The following is a 26644-nucleotide window of genomic DNA, read 5'->3' on the forward strand; positions in this document are numbered from 1 at the left end:
CGAGGATGCTCAGAATTCAGTGGTTTGAGCGCTGTGCAATCCTAGTAACCAAATCTGTCCGTCCAGGTGAGCCGGCTGCTGATGCTGGGCGGGGCCAACGTGAACTACCGCACGGAGGTGCTGAACAACGCCCCCGTCCTGTGCGTCCACTCCCACCTGGGCTACATGGACATGGTGGGCCTTCTGCTGGAGTACGGCGCCTCGGTCGACTCGCCATCCGAGAGCGGCCTCATGCCGCTGGGCTACGCCGCCGCCGGGGGGCACATGGCCATTGTGACCGCGCTTTGTCGCAGGAGAGCGAAGGTGCGTGCACGTTTTCAGCCCTCTACGGAGGATGAGGGGCAGCGGGGGGGTGGGTGGGGAGGGCGATCGAGCCTTACGATCGAACGCGCGTCTCCGATTTGCCTCACCGGTGGTCTCCGCGTCCCACGTTGACAGGTGGACCACCTCGACAAGAACGGCCAGTGCGCTCTGGTCCACGCGGCCCTGAGGGGCCACATGGAGGTGGTGAAGTTCCTCATCCAGTGCGACTGGGGCATGGGGCCGCCGGCGCCGCCGTCCCAGCAAACCCAACAACAGGTGGCCTTCACCAAGAGCCACGCGGTGCAGCAGGCCCTCGTCGCCGCGGCCAGCATGGGATACATCGAGGTACAGCAGGGGGGGGGGCAGGGTGCTAGAATTTAATATTTAAATTTATTGTTAACACATTCCGTAGCTTTTCGCGGCACATTGACACCAACGTTGTCAATCAAATATATTCAGAAAAGCAATGTTTGAAAGCATATCTCGTCATTTGAGCACACAGAATATGAGCCATTTGAAAGACTCCCAAAGAGTATGATTGCACAGCGACACAACGAGCACGCCGGGAGAATCCGCCGTGCTGTATAATGTTGATGATGATTAGTGTGCGAGCTGAAGGCAAGCAAACGGCTCCTGTCGCACACAGGACGCAGACTCCTCGGTGCAAACACGTAGGAGAACGTTCAGCTCGTCACACCGAACGCTGCGCTTACTTTTCTTTAGTGCTACTGCGCATCTCGTCACATGTTGCTGGAGTCTATGTTTCCAAAGACGCTCTGGACTAAATGCGTCTGGAGAGACGCAATCGAAGTATTGAGAACAAATTGAGACGTAGCGCAGCTCTTTGAGAACCGGTAAATGTGTATTTGAGAAGGGGGAAAGAACTCTATGCTGGAAGGGAGGAGAAGTTAGGGGAGTAGAGAGATAAGTATAGAGGGCGAATTAAAGCAGAGAGGTTAGAATCAACCTTTTAAAATTAATTTAATTTAATTAGTTACATTCAAGCAGATTCAAGAGATACGTTTGTGTATGTGTATCTGTTTAAAGACAACTTTTAACCTTTTAACCTCTCTCATTTCTAATGTCCCCCCCCCCCACATCAGATTGTGTCGTACCTGCTGGATCTGCCAGAGAAAGATGAAGAGGAGGTGGAGCGGGCTCAGATCAATAACTTTGACACCTTGTGGGGCGAGACAGGTGGGAATAGCTCCTTTACGCACACTGACTGGTCTGTGACGGACCGTTGTTGATCTCCCCACCTCACACACACACACACACACACACACACACACACACACACACACACACACACACACTTGCGATGCGTTCAGGTTCTATAAAATGAGGAGTGGGACAGTGAATTGCACAAAGGAGCTTGTCATTATCATAGGATTTTTTTTTTCTCAGTAAAAATGATTTCATAAAGTGTGATGAATAAACCCACAGTTCATGCTGTCAATGTTCCCCTCCTGCGGAGTGTCCGGTGGGTTGGCGGGGGGGGGGGTCAGCGAGGCGCAGCGCTGCAGTGCGGGTGGGAGACGTGGCTCTCGTGTGTCTGCGCGCTGCTGCTGCGTCAGATGCTGATGGCAGTGCGGTGGTGTCGTTGGAGCACAGACGGGGGCTGGGCTGCAGCTTCATACAGGCTGCCTCTCGCTGTCGGTGCAAGACTTGAACTCGCCGAGCCGCGGTCTGATTGTTCGTGAGGGATCAGACGGATCGTTGTTCTGGAAGAAGACTTTTAATCCAAGTCTTGCTGGATGTGTTGAATGAGAATACATTATTCTTTAACCGCCGGGGGGCAGAGTGTGTATGTGCTGCTGCACTCACTGAGCAGCACAGAATCAAAAGGTTGAAAGTGGAGCTGGGATGATAAGTCGGGGGTGCTTTCTCATTGCAGATACATCGGTGTTTGTGTCAGCCGAAACTAAGAGGGTTTGATTTTTATACACCAAAATGTGCTGCTAAATATATATCTTGGTCTCAAATACAATAATTATCCTTCATTTTGAAAAAAATAAACTTGTTACGTGTTTATTTTTGGCTGTTAGTATATGGTTTTTAGGTGTTTTATTGTAAAAGCACTTCCTAATGGCTTTTTTATTCGGTAATATTATGGATGTTATTTTAATGCTAATTTGTTATAAGATGCTTTTCGACTCCCAAATATCGACACGGGTCTCACATCCAGCATGTGTCGGACGATTGTTGAATCAGGGGTCATCCAGCTTCCACTCCGCATAAAAGAGATTTCTTCTCTGTGCTTTAGTCCATTAAAGTCATTACATATGAGAATTTTTAAAGGCTTCCACAAAATCTCAAGGGTTCTTTTCTCTCCTCTCTCCTCATCCTCGTTTCCTCTTCCCCTCTCTCTTCCTCCCTTTGCGTCTTCTTGTTTCTTCTTCTCTTCTCTCCTACCCTCCTCGCGTTTTCCTCGACAAGTGGATGCAATCATGGGCTCCCAGCGAATAGTGACGTTGTTCTCCATATACAAACAGACCCTGTGATTGTGTGTGTGTGTGTGTGTGTGTGTGTGTGTGTGTGCAGCGCTGACCGCGGCCTCCGGTCGGGGGAAGCTGGAGGTCTGTCGCCTGCTGCTGGAGCAGGGGGCGGCCGTGGCCCAGCCCAACAGACGAGGCATCGTCCCGCTGTTCAGCGCCGTCCGGCAGGGACACTGGCAGGTCGGTGCCCCCCCCCCTCCCCCTCCCCCTTCCCTCTCCTCCCTCCCCATGTTCTTTCTCTTTGTCTTTGGTATTTCCTTCATCTCACAAACGTGGGTGCTGCTGCGTTTGGGTGTTTGCTGCAGATCGTGGACCTTCTCCTCACACACGGCGCCGACGTCAACCTGGCCGACAAGCAGGGCCGTACCCCCCTCATGATGGCCGCCTCGGAGGGACACCTGGGGACCGTGGAGTTTCTGCTGGCTCAGGGTAAGTAGAGAAAAAACGCTGTGAATGGAATCCAGTAAACGCGAAGGGATTCGTACATCGATAAATAGGAGGATTTCCTTTAGTGCATCAATTCAGGTTGTATCTAATGAGCTAAAAATGCAAGAATATTTGTTGTGTTTTCTTCTCTCATAGTTGTGTTTATCCCAAAACTGCCACTGCACTAATATGCAATAGTGTAATTAGAGTTTGCAAATTGGGTTTACAATAATTACAGCCAATTTAAATTAGCGGCGGACTGCAAAAAGCCATCGAAGTGCGTTAAGCAGCTAATCTGAGTGAAATAAACCCGGCTGTGTCTCACTGCTGCCTCCTCCTCCTCCTCCTCCTCTTCCTCCTCCCCCCAGGGGCCTCTCTGTCTCTGATGGACAAGGAGGGTCTGACCGCTCTCAGCTGGGCCTGCCTGAAAGGACATTTACCCGTGGTCCGCTGCCTGGTGGAGAGCGGCGCCGCCACCGACCACGCCGACAAGAACGGGCGCACGCCCCTCGACCTCGCCGCCTTTTACGGCGACTCGGAAGTGGTGAGAGTTTTAAATCCGCCAGCGGAAGACCGACCGGGTGTCGAAGCTGAGACGAATCCAAACGTGTTTGTGCTTACTGTTGCTTTTTGGGGGTTTTTAACTCGAAGGTTTGACCTTCAACGTGCACGGCGTTTAATACAAATACACCCGCAGAGAGATTCTCTGTTCAACTTGAATCCGATTTTGTGACGTTTCTGGAATTTTATCTTTAGAGAGCAAAAATATTTCTGAAGTAGATGTTAGATTTTTCAGTGAAGGAGAAGTAGTAGAGGTCGCTTTTAGAACGTTTGACAAAAGCGTCTTTATATGTCTAAAAATTTGTTTGGAGGAAATCTGTCATTCCAGTGTGACGTTGACTGAAATGTGTTCTTAACGCTGTGTTTCGTCCCAAAAGCTGCTTTGAGATGATTCTTCTTCTGAAATTATTGTGTCACATTTCAGAACAGCTCATTTAGTTTGCGTTTAGGCCTGTGGCTTCTTTTGTTTGATGAAAAAGGCTTTTCTACTTCAAGGAAATGCACCATTATTTTGATCATCGACCAGTCGATCAACAGATTGACACAGTTTAAACATCCAAGTAATTTTTTTATGTTTTCAGCTTTCAATTATTTAGTTTATTTATTTATTCCTCAGTGATACAGATTAAATCCTTCTGTACCCAACAAAGAGCTCATCTCGGTTTCAGTGTATTGAATTGAATGCCCTTCATGAAGCTGTTCTCACCTTATTTTCGACCCCTCCCCTCCCCCCCCCCCCCTCTCCCCACTCCTCTCCCCCTCCCAGGTCCAGTTCTTGGTGGACCACGGCGCCATGATAGAGCATGTAGACTACAGCGGGATGCGTCCCCTGGACAGAGCGGTGGGCTGCAGAAACACCTCGGTGGTGGTCGCCCTGCTCAAGAAAGGAGCCAAGATAGGTAAGGCCTCCCCACCCCCCCCCAAACCCCCCACACACACTTAGCTGGCAGAGGACTCGTCCTCTGAATGCAGCATGGTCGTCCTGTAGCGCCGTTTCAAGCGTTTGCCCGCCGTGAGAAATCCGACACAACTTGAGCTTGTATTTCGGCTGACAAAAGGGTCATGCGTTGAAGTTCAAGCATGAGCTGCATGAAAGGGAAGAGCCAAGAAGATCTCTTTAAACCGCACACCTCCTGCTTGTCATTAAAGAGTATCCTAGCGTTTTACCTGCCGTAAACCATGGATTCAGGTTGGTGCCTCAACCACTCCCTGCGACTGTGTTGTCATCCGCCCTCCTCCGCTGCCGCTTCTCCTCAGCTATTTATGGCTCTGATGTGCGTTTCTTTTGATTGTACGACTCTTTTGCCGCTGTCTGTCTCTCTCTCTCTCTCTCTGTTTGTCTCTGTCGCTCTCCCTGTTTCTCTCTCGATCCCATCCTCTCTCTCTCTCTCTGCGGTTGCTCAGAGACGCGTCGTTATTAGCGCTTGCGATGTTTCTTTTCGGTGTCTCTCTGTTTTCCTTTTCATTTTTCCTCTTTTTTGCCGAGGCACTTACCTTCCGCTTCTCACTGCTGCTTTTTTTGTTTCCTTTTTCTCACTTCTCCTGTCCTCCTCCTCCTCCTCCTCCACCACCACTGCCATCACCTCTTTTTTCTTTCACCTCCTCGCTGATTCTATCGCTCTGGCCTCCCACCTACACTCCTTCCGTCCTCTTGACCTCCTTCCTCCCACCTTCTCCCTCCTCCCCACCTCCCCCCCCCCCATGCCCCGCCTCTCTCTCCGGCCCCAGGATGTCAGACGCTGCCCAGTCGGCCCCGAGGTAAAGCCAAGGCTGTCGACTTCTCACCCCACCAGGCATTTTGACAGCTCTATCTCCTCTCTCTGTGTTGTCTGTGTCGCCCTAAGTGTCGGCAGGCCAGCTTAGCTTCTCACACCCAACAAAAATAATAACATGCAAAGGAGGTATTAGCACTGACAGTGACGCAGTCTGGATTGCCTGGAGGTAGACGCTAAACATTAACGGCAGCATGCCCGGCCTCCAGCCCGTGACGCCGTCGCATCGAGGCCGCCGAGCCTCACCATCCCTCAGACGCATGACGGAAGCCCTCAGTGACGCGGCCGTCACCCGGCGGAGATGCATGTATTTGTAGTTCCCCTGTTCCGCCGCCGCCGCCGCCACAGACCGGAGGGGATAAACCACTGTGCTGTGCATCGTTCATCTTCCAGACGTTTCCTCTGTGTCAGCTAGGCCAGTCAGCAGCATTCCCACCAGCACCACCAGCAGCAGCACCACCAGCACCACCACCAGCAGCAGCAGCAGCTGAGAGGACGACTAACGCCTGCAGAGCTCCATTACCACCCCCCTCCCCCCCTCCTCCCCACCCCTCCTCCCTCCTGCTTGCCTCTTTTGTTGATCGCACCTGTCCCCGTGTCCCCTCGTGCAAGATCCCCTTCCTCTCCATCCCCCGTGTCGTTGTGTCCATGTGTACAAGGATTGCTGTTGCGCGGATTCAGAAAAGACACATCAGTTTCAGCAGCCTGCAGTGTCCTTTTTTATACACACAAGCTTTTTCCTGCTCTCGTGATGGTCACCAGCACACAGAGTTGGTGTACATCGGCACTTTTCAGCGTTTTTAGGGGGGGCAAACAGAATTTGCAGATAATTGCTACAGTTTAGTTTTAATTAGGCTTTTTTTTAAACAACTTAAAATGGGCTCCTTCTGCACTCAATCCCAAATATTGTCTAATAGTATTTGACGCAGGTCTGACGTCCTTTAGCGAGGTCACTGTTCTCAAGGTGTCAGAGCAGATTTTCTATCATCTTTTCTCTGCAGTGGATTGCCTGTCTTTTCTCCTCCATTCCGCCATTTTTGTCTGTTGTCCTCATCCCCGTTATTATTGTTGTGTGTGGTGTGACTCGCAGTCGCTCCTTCCAGTTCTTCCCTCCTCTTCTGCTTTTTGCGGTGTGTCCCTCTCACTGTGTTTCTCTTTTCATCTGCTCCTTTCCTGTGTTACCCAGGTCCCGCCACATGGGCCATGGCCACCTCCAAACCCGACATCATGATCATCTTACTCAGCAAACTCATCGAGGAGGGGGACAGCTTCTACAAGGTCAGAGGACGGGGGCGCTGCAACCTGCAGCTCCGATTCCTTCGTTTATTCTACTTCCACACACAAAAGACTTCATGAAATGGATGGAATGGAGAGAAATGGGACGATGAAATATTGACATAAAATAGCTATTCAATAAATGCCTTCTGCTAGTTTCATATTACTCTTCGGGAGTTGCATGCAGGACGGCATTCTTTGTACATCCCGATATATGTATATTACAGACTCGAATTTGCTTAAGCTGAGAACCAATTATTAACATTTCTTTTGACAACTGCATGTTAATGTTTGTCTCTGCTTGTGAACTTGTTCGGATCCGCGTTCGTTATTTCCCTCTGAAGTGAGGCTGACCCGACTCCGTTCTGCGTGTCCCAACAGAAGGGGAAGGTGAAGGAGGCGGCGCAGCGTTATCAGTATGCCCTCAAAAAGTTTCCACGCGAAGGCTTCAGCGATGACCTCAAGACATTCAGGGAACTCAAAGTATCGATCTTCCTCAACCTGTCCCGATGTCGGAGGAAAATGAACGTAAGTCTGCAGAGGACCAGCAAAGGTCACAGCAAAGGTCACGGTCTCAGAGATGAACTAAAAGTGGACTCATTTCAACTTTTTTTCCACCCACCTGGCCCACAATGCTGTTGGCTATATTTTCACACGTTTTTTGTATGTGTTTGGTTTTGTTTATTCTCCCCAGGACTTTGGGATGGCTGAGGAATTCGCTACAAAGGCAATTGAACTGAAACCGAAATCCTATGAAGCGTACTATGCCAGAGCGCGTGCCAAGCGTAGCAGCAGGTACACGCCTTTAATCCATCTGTGTGGAACACTCTTTCATATACATTCAGAATTGTATCTGCAGCTACATCCTCCGCTCACGTTTGTGCACATGCATCGAGGCTCCCAATTGGGTTCCTCCAGATCTCTCTGTCCACTGTGACTTTTTCTCCCCCCAGAACAAACCGTCCTTATCCTGTTTTTCAGACAATTTCCTGAAGCCTTAGAGGACCTGAACGAAGCCATGAAGCAGTGCCCCAACAACCGAGAGATCCAGCGGCTGCTCGAGAGGGTGGAGGAGGAATATCACCAGCTCAACCAGGAGGAGCTACTGGAGCTGGAGCCTCCGCCCTCCCCTCCCCCTACGCCTCCCCCAGAAGACGAGGAGTCCCTGTCCCTGTCCCTGTCCATGCCGCTCCCCCCTCCCCCAGAGCCCCGCCTGGAGGACATGGAGCCCGTCCAGGACCTGTTTGAGGACGAGGACTACCTGGAGCAGGAGCTGGAGGCCATGTCGGCCTGTCTGCCCCCGCCCGAGTCTCACAGCAATCCGTCCAGCCTCCCCGTCATTCAGAGCCCGCCGCTCTCCCCAACACACCACGACCACATCTACTTAACCGGGGGTTCGCCCATGGGCCAGCCGTACGAATACCACCCCACGTCCTCCTCCATGTCCTCGCCCACGCGCGGCTCGTACCAGCCCACGTCGCCCTCCCTCTCCCCGACCCATCAGAACCACTACCGACACAGCCCGCCTCAAACCTCGCCGGTGCACCAGTCGTCCTACGGCTTCGGCTCGTCTTCGATGTGTCCCGGGGGTCAGGCGATGGATCGCCAGAGCCCGCCGCCTTCCCCATTACGCCGGAGCGCCCAGTACCGAGCCAGCCCGCCGGTAGAGAGCGTTTGCCTCTACAGGTCCCAGTCCGGGTCGCCCGTGCGCTACCAGACGGAGCAGCTCCCCGGCCGACCCAAATCTCCTCTCTCCAAGATGAGCAGCCAGCGCTCGTTCCAGCTGAGCTCCCAGCCCTCCCTCTCCTCCCAGCACCACCAAGCCCAGGGCCTCCGCCTTCAGCCTTCAATAGCCCAAATAGTCCGCACCAACCAGCCCAGCAACGTGATGGGCAACAGCCTCTACCAGATGGGGCACTCCATGGGTGGTCGCTACCAGGGGGTTTCGGTGGACGTGGAGAGCCGGCTGGTGTACCAGCCCTCCCTGGATGGACGCTCGATGCCCCAGGTCCAGCCCAGCCTCAGCTCCGGGGCCCTCTGTCAGCACGGCGGCCGAGGAGGGGTTATGGAGTCGAGCCTGTTGAAGGACGAGCTCCCCCAGCGCCCCTCCTCTGCCTACCGCGCCAGCAGCGGGGGCCCGGGGGGCATCCGCTACAGCCAGACACCCCAGATAAGCCGCAGCCAGTCGGCCGCCTACTACCCGGTCTCTGAGCACGTGCTGGAGCGAGCCAACGCCATGCCCTCCCACCAGCTGGGCTCTCCCGAGGTCCCGCACATGGTGAGGCGCCCCGTCAGCGCCAACACCACTGAGATGAAGCCGCACGTGCCCACCCCCAGGCCTCTCATCCACTCTCAGAGCGTAGGCCTCCGGTTCTCCCCCTCCAGCAACAACATCTCCGCCGGGTCCACCTCAAATTTGGCCCCGGGTTTCAGGCCGTCCTCGTCCATCCAGCAGATGGAGATCCCCCTGCAAGCCACTTACGAGCGCGCCTGCGACGACATCTCCCCCATCTCCCCCTCCCAGGGCGGCGGGGGGCTGTACCCGGGCGAGAGCACCCGCTCTCGGAGCACACCCTTCATGGGCATCATAGACAAGACGGCGCGGACTCAGCAGTACCTGCATCAGCCCTCGCGGTCCAGGGCCATGACGTCCATGGACTCCGCCATCAGCCCCACCTCGCCTGGCCAGCTGGTCCAGCAGGGCTCCACCTACAGCCCCCCCGCCTCGCTGGGCAACATCGCCTACTACAACAAGACCAACAACGCCCAAAACGGACACCTGCTGGAGGAGGACTACTACACCCAGACGCCCCCGCTGGGCAAGCTAGCCAACGGCTCCCGCGGCAGCGGGGACATCCTGGAGCGGGTCAGCCAGGTGCCCACCTACCCGGACGTGAAGGTGGCGAGGACTCTGCCCGTGGCACAGGCGTACCAGGACAACATGTACCGCCAGCTGTCGCGTGACTCCCGGACCCAAGGCCCCAGCTCCCCCATCAAACCAAAGAGACCGTTTGTGGAGTCGAATGTGTGATGGTCTGTCTGTGGTTGGTTGGACTGGTTGGACTGGGCTCGTTCGTGGGATGTGAGAGGAGGACAATGTTTAGCTCGACGGCCGATGCTGCTGACCCATGTGTACATGGACTAACTCATCTAACAGAACTCAACAGGAGGCAGAGAGAAAACCACACACGCTAAGGGGAGGAAAAAAACAAAACACAACCAACGAGGAGATTTCTTTCATTATCACATTCTGCACACAGGTGGGACAACGGGAGGGTCCCGCGTTCTGATCTCATACCGAATCAAAGAACAGCGCACTTCCAAAATGTCGTGTGGCACAAAGCTCAAGTGAACGCCACAAGGTGTGGGACTGAGTGAAAGAGTGAAAGTACTAATCATCGGACTCTACTTGTGGACTCTGTATCCATCTTCTGTTCTTTCAAAGTGTGCTCTTAACCAAGGTTGCTAGTAGGCTCTATTATATGTAATACAATATTATATGTTCAATACTGTACATTGCTCAGAAAACACAAATGGCTCAACAACTCAGTACTTAGAGAAAAATGACAATATTTATAAGTAAGTTATATATTGTACATAGAAAGGAAACATCGTTTGCGTTTGAATTGTATTCTGTTAACCTTGCCTTCGAGTCCCACCGCTAGTCGTATGGATGTGGAAAACCGAGCAAGGTGAGGAATGAGGGACAATGACCGACTTTGAGTGATACTTTTACCTCTATTGTGGCAAAATAAAAAGAGATTTTGTTGTGGTTCAATGCGAGAATATGCTTTCTCCGCTGCAATACGTCCTCGATGATCCGGAGACCGCAGCAAGTAGTTTCTTTAGCGATAAATCTACAGGTTATTATTTGTTCTGCAAACCGTCAGAGTAGTAAAATAGGTCTAATATAATCCAGCATGGATTTTTAATCCGACCAACAATCTCAGTGACAGCCTCATAACGCAGAGAAAAAAACATTTTGTCTGAATGGAAAAAAAATCAAACAATTTCTGCATATGTTTTGGTTGATTGAATCATTTTCAACCAGTAACTTCGCCTCATTTCTTAGGTTGTATATTTGAATTTTTTTAGGACAATCCCTGGATCATAGACCTCAGCGTCTAGGCTGACATAGTGGACCAGCTCCCTGTGCTACCTACTTTGAATACTTGCTCAATCATCTGCTCACATAAACAAACAAAGCCTCAGCCGCTGTTGATTCGTACAAACTCGTATGATAGCTTTTTTGCGGATTCCTTTAGACTTGTTTTGAGGTCACATTGATGTATTTGCCTTTTGAGTGCAATAAATTCAGTCGGAATTCTGGGCTGCAGGAATTTTAAATCAATGAATTCTGCGGGTCAAATGCTGAATAGGGGTATTTTATCGCGTGGCACACGAGAATCAAAGTTCGCCTTTGTCCCTCTTCCGCAGGATGTCGTGCTGTGTGTTCCCGAGAGGGAACATTAGCTGCTGGTGGGTTAACGTGGAAAGTGCTGCGCGGGTACAAGCAAGCAAATGCATACACGACCACTGTTAGACGTTTCTCCCTCTACTGCATTATTCTGTGTTTCTTTTTACCCACAATGCATTTTTATTCTGCCACTTCTGCACTAAAAATGCCTGTTAAGTTCTTAACTAAGGGTGCACTTTATGTAATTTACTTAGTTTGTTGTTATGATTGTTGAAATTAGAGAAAGTGTGTGTGTGATCAGGCAGACCTCTGACCACTGATGACTATTAGACTATCATAGACACTATTATTATTATTGTTGTATGATTTACAAAGCAGTGATGAATGACAATACGAAGAGCAGACAACGTTTTTAAACTGGTGAAGATGTATAGACTTTCTAGCACAAGTTGTAAATACTGACTCAGATATTTGTTCACTTCAGCTCGGGTTTGATAGTGAAGCAAGTCTGTTTCAGGGGGCCGATCATATTTAAGTATTCCACATCTTTAAAGCAAAATATACACATTAAAGTCCTCTATCTCTCAAAGAGCCAGTCTAATCCACTGGTCTTGCACACATCTTGAAATTAAGTCGAATCTATTGCAACAAAAGTATGACTGAGGTTTCAGTGCCCTGAAACTCCATATTTGGAGTTTGGGTGGTACAGAAAGTGGAATACTGAGAATATCCAAGCTATTTGTATATGTGGGGAAAGTTTGGGACCATTTGTAACTTTTTATTTTAGTTTCTCTGACAAAGAATGAAGTGAAGAAGAAGTGGGGCGGTTCTCAGTTTCACCTGCCACCGGAAAGATGCCCTACTTATCTTTACACAAATAAAGATAGAAACTGTATTGTAATTTATTTAAGAAGACTTCTAAATTGAGGATAATCAAGGGTGTATGGTTTCAAGCTGTCTATGTATATTGGTTTGCTGTAAATAATCTGATGCATGTTCTATTCTTTCCATGAGCTCAAGCAGTAAAGCCGTGTTCTGACCCTGGTGTGTTGGCGCTCGGATCAAGATAAAGAGAGACTGCTGTCCCTGAACTATCCTTATCATTTTCCTTCAACCTCACCATACGAAACGCAAAAGGTTCTTTTATTTTATTTTAATGTATTTGCTTGCTGAGCAGAGTTCTCTTGTCTGTAAATGTGAGCTTTCAGGTCGCTGTGATAAAAAAACAATAATAAAAGAATGTGTTTTTATCTCATAACTGATTGTAATCTGTACAGTCAAACCTATGTATTGGAGACAAAAAAAAGAAACATATTTATAAATGGTTACAAACTGAAACATTCCCTGCATGTCAATCATTTCTTTTAAAGAATACTTTTTTTATAACATGCACATGTAGTTTTCTTCTTTTGGATTATTTGTGGTCAACAAAACAACATTTATATATATGTTTATAGCATTTTGTAAAGCTATTAATGGCGACGTTAGTCAGTTTAAGTAAGTATCCAACAAAACTACAAGAAATCTGATGAATTCCTGTGATTGAAGTGAAAAAATGACATTTTCTGCAAAGGTCAAGGAACCGTAGGAAAAATAGACATTAGGGGGTCCGTTTTTTGACCAATGGAATCCGGCCCTGGTTTGACCTTCCCTGGTTAACGTTAACAATTAAAATAATATTAAGTTCTATTTTTCTGCAATGGCTCAAAATTGCACTTTTCCCACCAAAACAAAGTATTAACGCTTATTACTGCAGTATTTACATTTACTGTAAATGTAAAAGAAATACAATCCCCACATCTAAGACACATGTAATTTCCACCTACAGCATTTTGCGTTTACACTTTCCAGCCACATAGTAAGAAACTAAAGCGAATGTGGTGAAACTAACGACATCCTCAACACGACCATGAAGCGCTTGGAATGGACATTTAAGGTGCTGAGGAGGACGCGATTGTTCGTGGAGGGGTGGAAGGCGGACGATCGCTCTTAGTCGTTCCTCCTCCTGTGAGTGACCAGGTGAACCAGCCCGGGCACAAGCACCATCACAACCTGAGGCACCATGACAAATTTGACAAAGAAAAGCCCGTAGAAGAGTCCTGGTGGTCGGACCGGCAGCGGCAATCGATTGACGTGGTACAGTCCCATGGACGAAATGGCCAGAGACAAAGCCCTGGGAGCCAAACGCAGGGGCCACCCGCCGGGCTTCCAGTACTGGGCCAGCCCCAGTCCCAGGAGGGCCCCGCAGTCTCGGGTCAGAGAGGAGAACGGGGCAGAGTCCAGGCGAACCCACTCTGCGCGGCTGCACCATTTCTTGGCCAAAGCAATAGACCTGTGGAGGAAAAACTGCAGTGAGTTAAACTGACTTCAGCGCACACACACGGGGCTCATCGTGCACGGAACGGATTCAAAATGCGAACCAGGAGAGATCGATTCCCAGCTGCCGCAGTCCGGCGTGCAGCATCACGGTGCCGAGCAGCAGCCCGACGCTTAGGCTGAAGAAGAACAGCAGGGGGCGCCCTTCTGGGACTCTGCGGCTCAGAAAAATCCCCAGAATGAAACCTGGCAAAAATCCATTCAAATTGATAAAACATCAACACCGCATGTGCTCTCTTAAAACTACATAATCATACATTCTGTGGGAGAAAAACATAGTTTTCACCTGACAGGCACTTTTTTCTGTAAATGTACACCATGGTCAGCACCCCAGTGTTTTGTGGTTTGCTTTAAATAAATTAGGTTTTATGGTGATTTTGACATTCGTGTACAGAAGTACTGCATTTCAATGGATAATTGAAAACAGCCAATACTGTCCAGTTATTCTACCTAGTTGAATGTACAATTATATAAACGGGGATAATAATGCAATTAATCCATTCCATCCCTACAATCACTGCATGTTTCAGCTGGTGCATGAAACTGTATTCACACCTGTAATGGAGCCAGCGATGACCTGGTGAGGGAAGTGTGCGAGGATGAAGATCCTGGAGATTCCAACGGCCACCAGCATCACCACATAGAGCAGGTAGGGAGCCGCTGATAGCATCACACTGGAGACACACAAAAAGAGACCCGTTTAACAGAAGCACTGATATTCTACAATTTCTTTAAATGGGCTTTTTACATTTGTTTGTTTTTTTGTAAAAGTTGTGTATTTCAAATAGGCCTACCTGTGAGTGCGTGAGTAGAGGTATGACCCCAGCGAGGACACCACGACCCACCAGACTGCTGCCGTCACCATCGCATGTCCCGACGGACTCCCTGAGAAAGGGACGCGCAGGCTTTAGAGCCCCGACTCTACGTCTACGTCTGAAATGTGTTTCTTTCTTTGCTTCAAGGGTTTCTCACCTGGGCCGGTTTCACAAGTGGAGGAAAACTGGTGAATGTTGGGTTGGTTGTTGATGAAGAGACGTGACTCAGCTATCCACCAGTACGGCCGTTCTCCAAACAGCATCCTGGAAACGGTAAATGAACAATAACCATTCATGCATTTCCACCTGCTCTATTAGAGCGTATAACAGGACCTACGGCAGTCTTTGTACTGGACATTAAGGCTACCTGTTTGTCCAGCATTCATATAAATACTTAACCATAACTTTGTAAAAACTGTCAGAACAATCTCAGCAGGTTCCTTTGACCTCACATTTATCATGCACTCTGTTGTAAGTCAATAAAGCACATCCTCACCTGCATTTAGAAAAGGTACATTATTTTATACACTTTCCTCTATGAGATTAAATGAATTTGTGGTGTATACCAATATCAAAAACATCATCGTCACAACTAATAATATATCATTATGTTGTTTTGGCTATGTATGTAAAATCTGCTGCTATTCAACAAGAATGTGCATCTCTTCCCAGGGTCTGAAGGTTAAACAGAATCTGATTTGATACTTCAGCAACATTTTAGTAGTATTCTAATTGATCCCCGTTATCTATTTCAGACTAGAATGATAATGAAGTGTTATAGTGTGTGTCTCTGCTGTATCTATTGGATATTATAATTTTAACAACGTCTACCACATTCATTATGTTGGTCCTGTATCCCTTTATGTTTTGATAAGTTACCAGTGGTTTCAATGTATTTTATCTATGAATGAATATCGCAATAAAAAAACCACGACACATAACTTTATATAAATGGTTCCGCTTGTTTCCGTTTCACGTCGGACCGTACACGTTGATGGACTGCGTTTACCTTCCAGGAGTTGCAACGTCAACAGAATATAATATAAAAATCTCTTCGATTAAATTGTTGCGAATAAAAATATAAAGAATAAAGACACTACATTTGCTTGTGCATCCAACTTATACTGACAGATAAGAATATCAACAACACATTTAGCGTTATGCTAACATGTCATCGATAACCGAAAGAGTCTGGAGATTGAAGTTAACGTTACACTTAACGTTTAAAATCAATTCGCTACGTTATTTTTTCCAGCCTTACCATTTAAACACCAAGTTCAACCACTCCGAAATAGCTGCTACCCAAAGCACCGCTACTCCAGCTCGTTTGCTGATGAAATACGTGAAAGGGAAGACGAGCAGAAAGGCTGCTTTAGGATCTCCAATATGAGTGACTAACTGCCACATGTTTTCTTGACTCATCGTCCTCTGTTGCAGACGTTCGGCCATCCAAATGCCCTGGGTGTAAACGGTCTCCATGACTGCGTCCTCTCCCAAAACATATACTTCGATGTGGATTCAAAAATTCAAAACGCAATCCCGATTATGTTGCACTTCAGGAAGTGCAGCGCTAGCGGTACCGCCGTGTGTCCAGTAGGGGGAGCCATTTGAACGAAGCGCGGTTGAATCGTGTTGAATGGAAGACAAAGCCACAGCTTTATATTTCGGTTAATTATATCATATTTACGCGTTATCGACAATTACACCGTTGGGCGTAAAGTGTTACGACACAAGGCGTACGCTGCATTGATTAGATTGTGAGTACAGTTCGTCGCATTAAAACAAACGGCCACAACGCGACGTGCGTCGACGACACGCCCAGATTTCGTCTCCATACGACATCGCGTCGTTTTACGTAAGGCAGGCGCTCCGGTTTCCTGGCGGAGAAGATGGCGGCTCCTGGACCGGGGGAGTATTTCAGCGTCGGGAGCCATGTCTCTTGCCTCACCTGCTTGGGCCAACGTCTGCAAGGAGAAGTGGTCGCTTTCGACTACCAGTCGAAGATGCTAACTCTGAGTATCCTTTGTTTGTGTCGAGCTACCGGGCGGTTTGCTGGGTCTGCCTGGCTGCGAGGGGCCTGTAGGGTAACCGAAAATGTGTCAAATAGTGATCCGCGCAGGCGTAATTGGTGGTGGCCGAGTTACACATCTTTGTCCGTTTTATGTATTTTCTTTTAAAGCGGTGGGTCGACGACCCTCCCTCGCATCTGTCGAAGGCGATGTAGGCGCGAGCGGGTCGCCCTCGCCGCTTCTCGTTTTCCGCTAGGAAGAGCATGTGTTGTGAATCCACTCATTGTATCGCCGGACCCCAACATGGATCACTATCTGGCAACGAACCCTAGTAAGGCATCATGGCTGTTTGCTCTCAACAGGCACAAGCCGCTGTTAGCTAGCTAGCAAGCTAACTGACATTCGGCGCCCCTCGCTCCGGCGTGGGTGCACCCGTCCCCCCCACTCTCCCCTCACGTGGTGTGCGGTTTCGTTCTTTTTCGTTGATACTAACAGTATATTTTCCAACGGTAGTGATTCATGCACAACAATTTTCCATCCACGCCGAAATGAAGTTGCTATGAACTCTGCTAACGTGCTAACCGTCGGTCAACCCCACACCGCCGCTGCTAGCTAGCTCAATTAATGGTATTAGCATTCCCGAGCTTATCAGCTGGCCTCTCCCCCCCCTCGTCTCATCCGACTCTAGCGACGTTGTAACCATGTTAACTATTCCACGGATCGGATTAATTTCAATAAAATCCGGGTGTCAGCGTTATCATGAGTTAAATTCCGCCGCCGTTTGGCTGGTTGATGGACATGACTACACCCCCACCCCTCATCAATAGGTGTTCACATCATTTAGGCACCATGCTGGATCAGTGTGTCTTTGGTTCATTTGTGTGTGTAGTGGGTTTTGGTAACGACAACAGGACCGGCGGGCCGATGGGGGCGATGCTTAGTAACGGAGGTGTGACCCATCACGGGCCTTTGGCTTTATTCTACACTTCGGTGCCGTCCAACATAAGCCAAATTAATATTCTCAGTCAAATTTGTTTTTTCGGTGAAGCCGGGCTCTGTGGCGATTTGCGTTTACAGCAGAGGTCATTGTGCTGATGAGCATAAAACAAAAACAAAAAACACTTTAAAAAACGAATGCTCGTCTTGCCAATCCGATTTAATGGAATAGAAACATCTGCATAGGAAACCACGCCGAGTCCAACAAGCACTTGCTGTAATACTGACTTGGCAAGTGGTGTCGGCCCCTGGAGGCCCTGGTCTGTCAGGATATCCCAAAACCACAGATCTGTGCTCCGATAGATCTACTACTGTCTTCTGTTGCGTTGTGATTACTCACTTTGTGTGTGTATCTTTGTATAGAAGTTAATTTTTCGCTCAAAATGTGTCCTCTGTGAAATGAAGGACTTCATTTGACAGCTGGCCAAGGAACTTAAAGATCAAGGCAACTGAGTTAAGCAGTTGTTTAATTGACTTGGAAGACAACCGCGTGTGCTTTTTAGCAAATAAAACCACTAAAAATCACTAACTACACAATTCTCCATTCATTCGTCTATTTTAACTGGTGGCAGCACTTCCCGGGCCTGTAACTGGCACCACCTCTCACTGTCAGCCGGCCAGTGTCCTCTGTATCATAAGCCGCTCTGTGCAGTATTAAGTGAGGCCTGTTCAGGCTCATGAGGCGTCAGGTCTGTTAATATATTCAGTTTTGTAATGTTTCCTCATGAAGTTGTGCGCCTTGACTTTGGTCCTTTCCCAGAATGTGCTTCCTCCAGCGGCAAGCCCAACCTCAACGACGTCATCCTGATCAACTTAGCCTACGTTTCTGATGTGGACATAATTAATGACCGCACTGAGACTCCACCCCCACTAGCATCACTGAATGTTAGCAAGGTGAGTCCTTTTCGTGTCACGGGCGGAGGGGAACACTAGTTGGGAGGCTGAGTGAATGCGAGGATGAGCTTTGGTGAAAGCTCAGCATTGCGTCTGCTCCGTGACTCAATTTCGGAAGCTCATTGTTAGATTCAGCTTTTTTTTGTATGAACGAGTCCTTGTGTATTCAGGGCGTTTTCTACATGAGTGAAGCTTTGCTCTGCTCGCTTCCCTTTGTCACTGCATGACAGTCATTTTGGGGGCAAATCTGTGGAAGCGAAACGTAAACTCGTGTTGTTGAACCTGGTTGTACCAATTATGAAACGATATCGGAGTTCCTCACCTGTGGAGCAAAAGATTGTGATTAAGATTTATAGTCATTAACCAAAACAAGGAGTCCCATTTTGGAACCGTCCTGTTCTTTCTGCTGTTATAAATCTAAAGCTGATCCTACTTCAAACCTGTTTAATAATCTTAAGAATCCCGTTTGTTCTCTCTTGCAGCTTGCCAATCGAGCACGGTCAGAAAAGGAGGACAAGCTGTCCCAAGCCTATGCAATCAGTGCTGGGGTTTCTGTGGAGGGCCAACAGCTATTCCAGACTATTCACAAAACGTAAGAACTTGTACTGTTGTTCATCCGCCGATCAGCTGCTCAATGTTCTACAGTGAAGATCAAAAGCATCAACCCAGTTATAGAGAACTGAGTGAGTTGTTGATACAAAATGGTGCTGATTGAAGTATTTTACGGCGTCTGTAATTGGCTTACTTCCCCTTAAAGGTATTCAGGAGCCGGAAACCTACCTGAAGCCGTTGCGCGTAGATCTGGTATCTGATAGAGGGCGTAGATGCTTCCTGGAAGGGAGCACAGGGCTCAACACTAGAACTAGAAGTTCAGCGTGAGGTCACACTACAACTATGTCAGAACAACAAAATGATTTAAACTACAAACCCAAAGTAATACTTTTTTTAGAATGGAATGAAAAGGCCCTTTCTTTAAGAAGTCTTGTCTGCTGCCCTTTTATATTTGACCTTGACAAATGGTAATCATCTATACGCCCATTTGCAGCAGCTGATATTTGACTCATTCAATTAACCTCTCCCGCACTTCTAGGTAAATATTCCCCCACTTCATGGAATAGTCCGTTTGTCTTTTAGGGTGTTTAGTGAGCTTGACGTAATGAGTAATCACTGGCGTGTGTCTGTAGAAAAGAGGCCTTTAACTTACCTGCTGTGTAGCTTTCTAGCTGTACAACTCAAACGTCATGTTGATCAGCTTGATATTTAAGGGTCATGAGACCAAATCGTCTGACTACGACAACAAATCTCCTGGTCTCTTAACTTTAGGAGTTGAAGACTATTCATCAGAGGCATCTGTCAGTGCGTACGGAAAACTGAGCGACCAAAGAACATTTCCGACCGTGTTGCATCGGTTGATGTTTGTGTGTTTTTCTTTGCAGCATCAAAGACTGTAAATGGCAGGAGAAGAACATTATTGTGATGGACGACGTCGTTATCTCGCCGCCCTACCAGGTCGAGAACTGCAAAGGCAAAGAGGGAAGCGCTTTAAGTCATGTACGCAAAATAGTAAGTACGCTTAATGGCTTTAAATACAATTATACATTTCACACACGGGGAACACGACTGAAGCCACACAGCATCAATAATAATAATGAGAAACTGAAGAATGACCTATGGGACCAGTTCCACTTTTATACAAAGTACATTTTATTGATTTACGTTAATTTAGGTAAAATTACGCAGGAGTTATACCTGTAACAGTGTTTTAATCTTGTAATACACTTTCGCTGTAGGAAAAGATCTTGGTAGTCATGTAGCTTTCTTTTTGGAACAAACCACGAAATGGATCCTTTTCATAAACTTTTTTTGGGCTTTACATCTACACACCTGAACGGCTGGTCTCATTTCTGCTCTGCATATCCGACGGGACAGAAGTACATACATCTATATGTTATCGGTGTCCGCTCTTTGAAAACGTTGTGATTTCCTTCTCGCAGGTTGAGAAACATTTTAGAGACGTGGAAAGTCAGAAGTCCATGCAACGTTCACAAGCACAGCAAACACAGAAGGACTCCACTTTATCTTCTTGAGTTGGCAGCGTGGGTCGACCGGGGAAGGCGACGCGGGTGGTTTTGTTCCCACTGCCAGACTAAGTCTGCATTCCTTGTCCTCAGTCCGAGACCACAAGGAGGAGCGCTGAGGGCCCTGGATCCAGAAGATCAAAATACCATTTAAATGAAAAAGACAAAAAAGAAAGAGGAAAGATTAAATCTTAAATTAGACTTTATAAAGAATAATTTAAACATGAACCATAAAGCAACCATAGTTTTCCTTAACTAACTTGTCTCATTCTGCCCCTCTTCCTCCTCCCCCTCCTGTCCCTGAAGCCTTTTCTTTTTCCGCCCTCCTTCCTTTGCCTTCATTTCCATTTCAAAAAGAGAAAACTAGAGCAGTCAGAAAGGCTTGTTAGCTTTATTTTCTGTCATTGTTTCCTTTTTTTGCTGTATCCATGTTCTACTGTCTGTATTTTCTGTATTTTAAACAAAATGTGACTTGAAACGCCACACTTTAAGGACATTTTCTAAAATAAAAGTAACAAAAATTCTGACTGTAATACAGTAATTTTCCACAACTTTTTGATGGACTCTCTATAATTCATTTTAACCTACACGTTTTCAACATGTTGGTTTGCTCTCAAACTGGAGGTGGACGCCCCGGTTGTTCTCGCCTCGCGGATCTCGATGCCACATGTCAACATCTTTTTGAGCGATGGCGTTTTTGTATTCGGTGCTCGGGTTCCTTTAGAAGCCAGTGGGATGCAGCCGTGTCGTTACAGGGGACTGAAGCCGAAGCTGGACAAGTGTCTTAAAGCTCAGATGTTTTTAAAGATCTTTACTGCTCCAGTTGGTGACGGGAAATCTTTTAAACATGGAGATCATAAGGTAAATTATTGAAGCCTTTAAAAAACCCTTGTATGGACGAAAACCTTTAAAGAGGATGTTTCTTGGAGTTGCAGGTTAATTTTGCTGGTTGGGTTAGATGGTGGTTCAATGGTAACTCCATTATAGTGAATCTTATAGATTGGAGAAAAAGTTTAAATATTCAAATCCTAAAGTAAAGGGGGGGGGGGTGTACGGTAAGCTACGGGCCGACGGGGAGGTTGAAGAGGAACCAACTCACCAACCGGCTTAGATTAATTCTTTTAGCTTGCTAAATTGGATGTGCGTGACTAAAGACCGACATGAGTGACTGACTCAATGCGAGACACTTGAGTCCTGTCATTAAATTTTAGGATTGTTTTCTAGACTAATTTGTTGAAAGTACTTAGTGTCTCGCTTGATTCCTTCATGTAATTTGAATTATGAAGTCAAACTGCGAGAAGCAGCAAGGAATTAGTGAGACGTTGGATTGTTCTGGTCCAACATGACAGTGTTGTGACTGATCCTCGAGCGTCTGCGACCTGATGGACTCCTGGTCCAGTCCGGGTTCCCCTGAGGTGCACACGGATCCTTTTGTGCCGCAGGTAAAGAGTAGGAACGTAACCTTATTCTGTACCAGCGGTTCTGCATGAAGTCATAATTAACTACTAAAGAATGACGCAAAATGCACTTTATTCCAACAGTAAAAGTAGTTTTAGAAACAAGTTACATAATCTTTCAGGATTTATGGCTGTTGCAACTTGCAGAGATTAAATATACTTAATACTTTGCCAACTAGAACATTTTTGTCCGATTTTCTTAATGTTTTTTTCTTGTTGGAATAAAAGTTCCGTAGACTGTTTTAAAAATGCATTACAAGAATACCACTGACACGGCGTAGTATGCCATTAAATGATCACTTGGTTTGTAATGGTAAATGTTCATTGTATATAAGTGTTAAAAATATAAGTTATTTCTGCTCCAGGCATCCAGAAAAATTAGCAATTAGCATTAAATGTTATTTTAGAAGTGTGCTCAATTGCCAAACTGGATGTCCCCACTTCTGTACATCATTGTTTACAAGCTGTAAAGAAACTCAGAAATGCATAAAGCCCATGACACAGCGCACTGCAGCACAAAAGTTTAAGTTTCCCCTTTATTTGCAAAATCTTATACCCTTTAAGACGGTTTATTCTCTGTAGACAGTACTAAGACTCAATATTAGTGTCATGTAACAAAGCGTAACAGACAAACTGCCAAAAACAGTGTTTTTCTTCTTGCAAAAGCAAAACACACCAGCTGCTTTAAAAAGACAATCGACACCGCTTTCATCCAACAGTCTCTGCCCGGAGTGTTTGACCCCTGAGAGGTCGCCGAGCAGCAGCTTCGAGTACAAAGTCGGGCTGCGGGCGCAACGCCGCCAGTCCCGTCGCCGCGCGGACTTCTCGGCCTGTGAAGTTGGTCGTCGGGAGCCCCGCAGCGTTCAACCATCCGTGGCCAGGATCAGCACGGCGCCAAAGATGCCCACGTTGTGTCCGATCAGCTTCATCTGGTTCCAGAACTCCACCTTGCGGCTGTGGTGCCAGTAGCCCAGGTTGCCGTCGATGAGCAGGATTACCAGAGGCAGGGCGGTGGCCAGGATCTGCGCCGCCAGGCGGACGTAGTAGCCGGAGAGGAAGGCCAGGGCCAGCACCCCGAACAGCACCTCCAGCAGCATCAGAGTGATCTCTCCTCCCACGATGTGGTTCAGATAGGCCTGCTGGTCCTCCTTGCTGTGCTGGAGGGAGTACACCTAGTGGAGGAGGGCGGCAGGAAGTGGTACGCCGTTAAAAAAAAACCCACAGTATTGAAGGTCAATTAATTAAAACCAATGCAGAAATATGGTGCCTGACGTCACATTCTTGATGATATAGATGATGATTATCTGGCTTGCACATATTGATCTTACGTAGGTCTTTTTATATGTACTGATTGCAAGAAGATAAAGTAATCTTGCTCAGACAGTTAATCCAAACTAAATAGCTGTTAGATTTCTTAAGACAACTAATACGCAAATCAATTAATTTACCAATTCTGTTCTTGATTACGAATTTAATTTATAGAATATAAAAAGATGAGAAATGCAATTTGGTACCTTTAAATGTTCAGTTTTGTCAGACCAAAATAAATTCAGTTTGAAATTGTATTGAACGTAAAATCACCCAATCATGACACAAGGTCTCTATATTATTATAGAATATATATATATATATATTTTTTTTTTTCTATATGTGACTATGTTCTTTGTGAAGTGTCCAAATGTCTGAGGCAGCATGTGCACATTCAAATAGCCACTATGTAAATAAAGCTGCTGGGGGGTTTTACCATGCAGATGAGGTAAACTCCCAGGAACACTTGTCCTGTAGACTGTAGGGATCTGCTGCGAGGTTTCTGTCTGTACACCTCACCCGCCCCGCTGGCCAGAACCAGAAAACCTCCAATTATGGCCAGCGCTCTGGAATACATCCGCACCTGCAAGGCAACAATGTTCAGGCTGTAATGATCGAACACAGGTTTCCGCTGCAACGTTGATCTATAAACAAAACCAGTGTTTCGCCGACCACATCTAGGAGGTTTACACACAGCTAACTAGCACATTTATTTTCCGAATTTTATTTTTCATATTAAGCCCGACAGCTTTGGTTTTTAGCTTGTGAAGCCGAGGGTTTACATTTCACGTTTACTTAATGAAGGTATTTAAATAATGACACACAAGCTCCATAGTCTGCACCAACATAATTACTCAACAGCAGTTCATCACCTCGTCCCTACCTCTAAACAGTCACCATAAAATCCCCAAATGGAAAACTGAGGAAGTATTTGGAGAAGTGGAAATGGGGCCATGGCTGAAGTTTGGCAATGAACACTACCATATTTTATATGGTTTAAGACTTTGACATATAGGACTTCTTCAGACTTCAATCAGATACGGGCCATTTGCAGAGATTTAATCAAATCAAAAAAATCGAGAAAAAAAAAAAAGAATACTGAATAATTTAAGAATTAAGATTTGGGAGATCTGGAAGGACACAAATGGAAACAAACTCCACGAATCCTGTTATTCAAAGCTGACCTGGAGCATAATAACACCCGAGCGTTGATGTCAGACGGCAGCACAGAGGCAACCTGCCGAACATCTGTGCTCCGTTACTGTACACCACAGAAGGGGAGGTGGCTCACCTTAAGCCAGTCCCCGTAGTACACCTGTTCGCCAACATACGATGCGTAGGTGCTGACGGCCAGCTGTACGGCGGCGGCCATCGCAAACCACCTCCTCTTCACCCCAAAGGACATGAAGCTGGCGCAGAGCACAGCGGCCCCCATGTCCACGTAGAGGTACGGGACGTGGATGTCGGGCTTTCTAGGGAGGACAATTAAAGAAAAGAGGTTAAATCTGTTATTCATACGGCTACTGCTTTATTCAGTATGTATGGAGTTTGCGTAATAGTTTGGTGCATTTATGTGTGTAGAGATTATTGTCTATTGCAAAGAGGTAGCGAAACACAAACTTGTTTTACACGTCAGCTGCAACTTCTAATACTGTGCTTTGTGTAGTGCTGATTGTATCCGTCAAGTCACACAAATTTACTGGAAATTAAACCACTCAACAACTATTCAATGTTTTCATTCTCTATCTCGAGTCTACGAGAACACAAATATGTTTCTATGTGCTGTTGTGTGAGATTATTGATTTTTTTTTTGGCGAACAAAATAATCTATTGACATTCACGGAGCTGTAAGCAGCACATATTCAAGCTGAAACACACAATTAATGATGGACATCAACCCAAAAGAAGAAGGCGGTCAGGTCGGGCGAAGGGTGTGCACGTTTTCTTTATAGTCGCGGTAATTACAGGATCACTCAGAGGGCTGTGGTTGTCTGAATGTAAAGACTACACGCCCAGTGCGCAGAATAGATTAAAGCCACAGTTACATTTAACCAACAGAAGAAAATTACAGACCAGGCAAAATACAGCATGTGATTTTAACTCCATATGAAGTCAACGATTCTGCCGCGAGGTTTACCGAATTGCTATAATACATCCTTTGCGAAGTTAACCAACGTTAACTGGCAGCTCTAAATTACTTTCAAACAGAAAAGATATGCTGAGGTCAGATAATATCCGGTAAGTAATCGACGTTAAATCTGCCAAACCACATAGCGGGTGCTTTGATAATTGTCTTGATGAAGAAGGGTGTTTTTTTTCAACAAGTTGACGAGGAGTTAGCTTGCCGTTAGCTAGCTCGTTAGCTAACATTTTCTAGTTCCCGAGGCTCAAGTCGCTCCTTTTGTCTCACCGTTTGGAGTCCGCCCGTTCAGCAAACAGCATCAACATGCTGAAGCAGTTCCAAAATCCAAAACGGGTCAAAATAAACGCACCCAGCTGGCTTAGAAACCTTAAAGTCTGCTTCCGGCTGGGAGCTGCCATTGCTGCTGCAGTCTGTCCGCCAACGACAGTTCCGCCAAAGGATTTCCGGACCATATACACGCACGTGTCAAAATAAAAGCATACGTCTTAATAACGCATAGAACGTGCATTTAATTCAAATGCTCACGCTCTTGTTCTGAAAAGTTATTCTGTTTCGGTGCAAAAACGTCCTCCTATTCGCTGATGGAACCTTGTGGACGAGACCGATTCGTTCATTTGTGCCGGGGCCGTAAAAAAGGAAAGTCGCGTTAGTGGAACTTTATAAACCTGATTTGAATAGACTTTTTGAATAGTATTTTGCGGATGATTTGCATGCGTAAATATTAGTAGAGAACGGCTCAAATTTGTTATATACAGTCCGTGGTACAAACAGAGAGACTGTATTGCCATTTGTGCTCATAATTAAGGAATACACTAACCTGACTTTATCACTTTATATGGTGACTTTTTTGTTGTTGTAAACACTACTGTTGATGCTCTAGAAAATCATAAATAACTTCTAATCCTGGCTTGAAATCAATTGTTCTTAAGGGATGCAACTTTTCAGAACAGACCGTTTCTATTTGTTCTCACCTGGTATCATGTATTCATATTGACCTATTATGGGGTTTAAAAAGTGGGATAAAGAAGGTCAATTTGGAAGAGCGTTACTGATCAGTGGACTTTTAATATAGAACAAACTGTAGGTGTTCTAGTTAAAATTACTATCATCAGGACCGCAGAGCCTTCACATCTTTCACCTCAAACACACCTCTTCAGACTCTACTTTGAAGACAGATACATTGTAGCACTTAAATGGTACCTATAATGGCTTACCACCTGCTTTTTTATCAAAAGCAAGTTGTAAATCGACTAATTTAATGTAATTGCACTTTATTGTTTCTTGTTTTTTTGAGTGTGTATCCTTATAGTTGAAAT

The 26644-nt window shown here is 46.7% G+C and overlaps 4 protein-coding genes across 16 annotated transcripts in view; 2 read left to right on the top strand and 2 right to left on the bottom strand.

Moving 5' to 3' along the window:
* The window catches only part of tanc2b (tetratricopeptide repeat, ankyrin repeat and coiled-coil containing 2b), a 106103-nt gene extending 93513 nt beyond the window's left edge, over positions 1-12590 (top strand). For all 13 annotated transcript variants that reach the window (XM_078103168.1, XM_078103171.1, XM_078103172.1 and 10 more), the window contains 11 exons: positions 67-303; positions 439-648; positions 1407-1500; positions 2848-2981; positions 3107-3230; positions 3596-3771; positions 4555-4687; positions 6747-6838; positions 7217-7363; positions 7530-7630; positions 7817-12590. In XM_078103168.1, the coding sequence (XP_077959294.1) occupies positions 67-303; positions 439-648; positions 1407-1500; positions 2848-2981; positions 3107-3230; positions 3596-3771; positions 4555-4687; positions 6747-6838; positions 7217-7363; positions 7530-7630; positions 7817-9866 (3498 nt within the window). In that variant the 3' untranslated portion in view covers positions 9867-12590. The remainder of the gene's footprint in view (positions 1-66; positions 304-438; positions 649-1406; positions 1501-2847; positions 2982-3106; positions 3231-3595; positions 3772-4554; positions 4688-6746; positions 6839-7216; positions 7364-7529; positions 7631-7816) is intronic.
* Positions 12387-16206, bottom strand: g6pc3 (glucose-6-phosphatase catalytic subunit 3). Its single transcript, XM_040177375.2, has 6 exons — positions 15705-16206; positions 14601-14707; positions 14423-14513; positions 14184-14302; positions 13673-13814; positions 12387-13584 (listed from the first exon to the last, which is right to left on the bottom strand). Exons 1-6 carry the CDS (start codon positions 15920-15922, stop codon positions 13242-13244), a joined length of 1020 nt encoding a protein of 339 aa, XP_040033309.2. The 5' UTR covers positions 15923-16206; the 3' UTR covers positions 12387-13241.
* Positions 15776-20971, top strand: lsm12b (LSM12 homolog b). Its single transcript, XM_040177378.2, has 5 exons — positions 15776-16459; positions 18209-18342; positions 18825-18934; positions 19779-19905; positions 20337-20971. The coding sequence occupies exons 1-5, from the start codon at positions 16333-16335 to the stop codon at positions 20427-20429; spliced, it is 591 nt and encodes a 196-aa protein (XP_040033312.1). The 5' UTR covers positions 15776-16332; the 3' UTR covers positions 20430-20971.
* Positions 20972-22395: 1424 nt separating this feature from the next.
* tmem101 (transmembrane protein 101) lies at positions 22396-25774 on the bottom strand. Its single transcript, XM_040177377.2, has 4 exons — positions 25596-25774; positions 24477-24657; positions 23622-23768; positions 22396-23049 (listed from the first exon to the last, which is right to left on the bottom strand). Exons 1-4 carry the CDS (start codon positions 25724-25726, stop codon positions 22741-22743), a joined length of 768 nt encoding a protein of 255 aa, XP_040033311.1. The 5' UTR covers positions 25727-25774; the 3' UTR covers positions 22396-22740.
* Between the last annotated feature and the right edge of the window lie 870 nt (positions 25775-26644).

Source organism: Gasterosteus aculeatus, chromosome 5 (genome assembly GCF_964276395.1).
Source record: "Gasterosteus aculeatus chromosome 5, fGasAcu3.hap1.1, whole genome shotgun sequence".
In the NCBI taxonomy this organism is placed as follows: Eukaryota; Metazoa; Chordata; class Actinopteri; order Perciformes; family Gasterosteidae; genus Gasterosteus; species Gasterosteus aculeatus.

What these genes read in the sequence shown, in the direction of transcription:
- g6pc3 (XM_040177375.2), bottom strand. Translation starts at nt 15,922, where the DNA reads ATGGAGACCGTTTACACCCAGGGCATTTGGATGGCCGAACGTCTGCAA. An exon ending in TTGAACTTGGTGTTTAAATG is followed by an intron (nt 14,708 to 15,704) that starts GTAAGGCTGGAA and finishes TACCGTTTCCAG; the next exon opens with GATGCTGTTTGGAGAACGGC. An exon ending in CTCTACTCACGCACTCACAG is followed by an intron (nt 14,303 to 14,422) that starts GTAGGCCTATTT and finishes GTGTGTCTCCAG; the next exon opens with TGTGATGCTATCAGCGGCTC.
- tmem101 (XM_040177377.2), bottom strand. Translation starts at nt 25,726, where the DNA reads ATGGCAGCTCCCAGCCGGAAGCAGACTTTAAGGTTTCTAAGCCAGCTG. An exon ending in GAACGGGCGGACTCCAAACG is followed by an intron (nt 24,658 to 25,595) that starts GTGAGACAAAAG and finishes TGTCCTCCCTAG; the next exon opens with AAAGCCCGACATCCACGTCC. An exon ending in GAGTTTACCTCATCTGCATG is followed by an intron (nt 23,050 to 23,621) that starts GTAAAACCCCCC and finishes CTCCTCCACTAG; the next exon opens with GTGTACTCCCTCCAGCACAG.
- lsm12b (XM_040177378.2), top strand. Translation starts at nt 16,333, where the DNA reads ATGGCGGCTCCTGGACCGGGGGAGTATTTCAGCGTCGGGAGCCATGTC. An exon ending in CATCACTGAATGTTAGCAAG is followed by an intron (nt 18,343 to 18,824) that starts GTGAGTCCTTTT and finishes TCTCTCTTGCAG; the next exon opens with CTTGCCAATCGAGCACGGTC. An exon ending in TTCCAGACTATTCACAAAAC is followed by an intron (nt 18,935 to 19,778) that starts GTAAGAACTTGT and finishes TTTTCTTTGCAG; the next exon opens with CATCAAAGACTGTAAATGGC.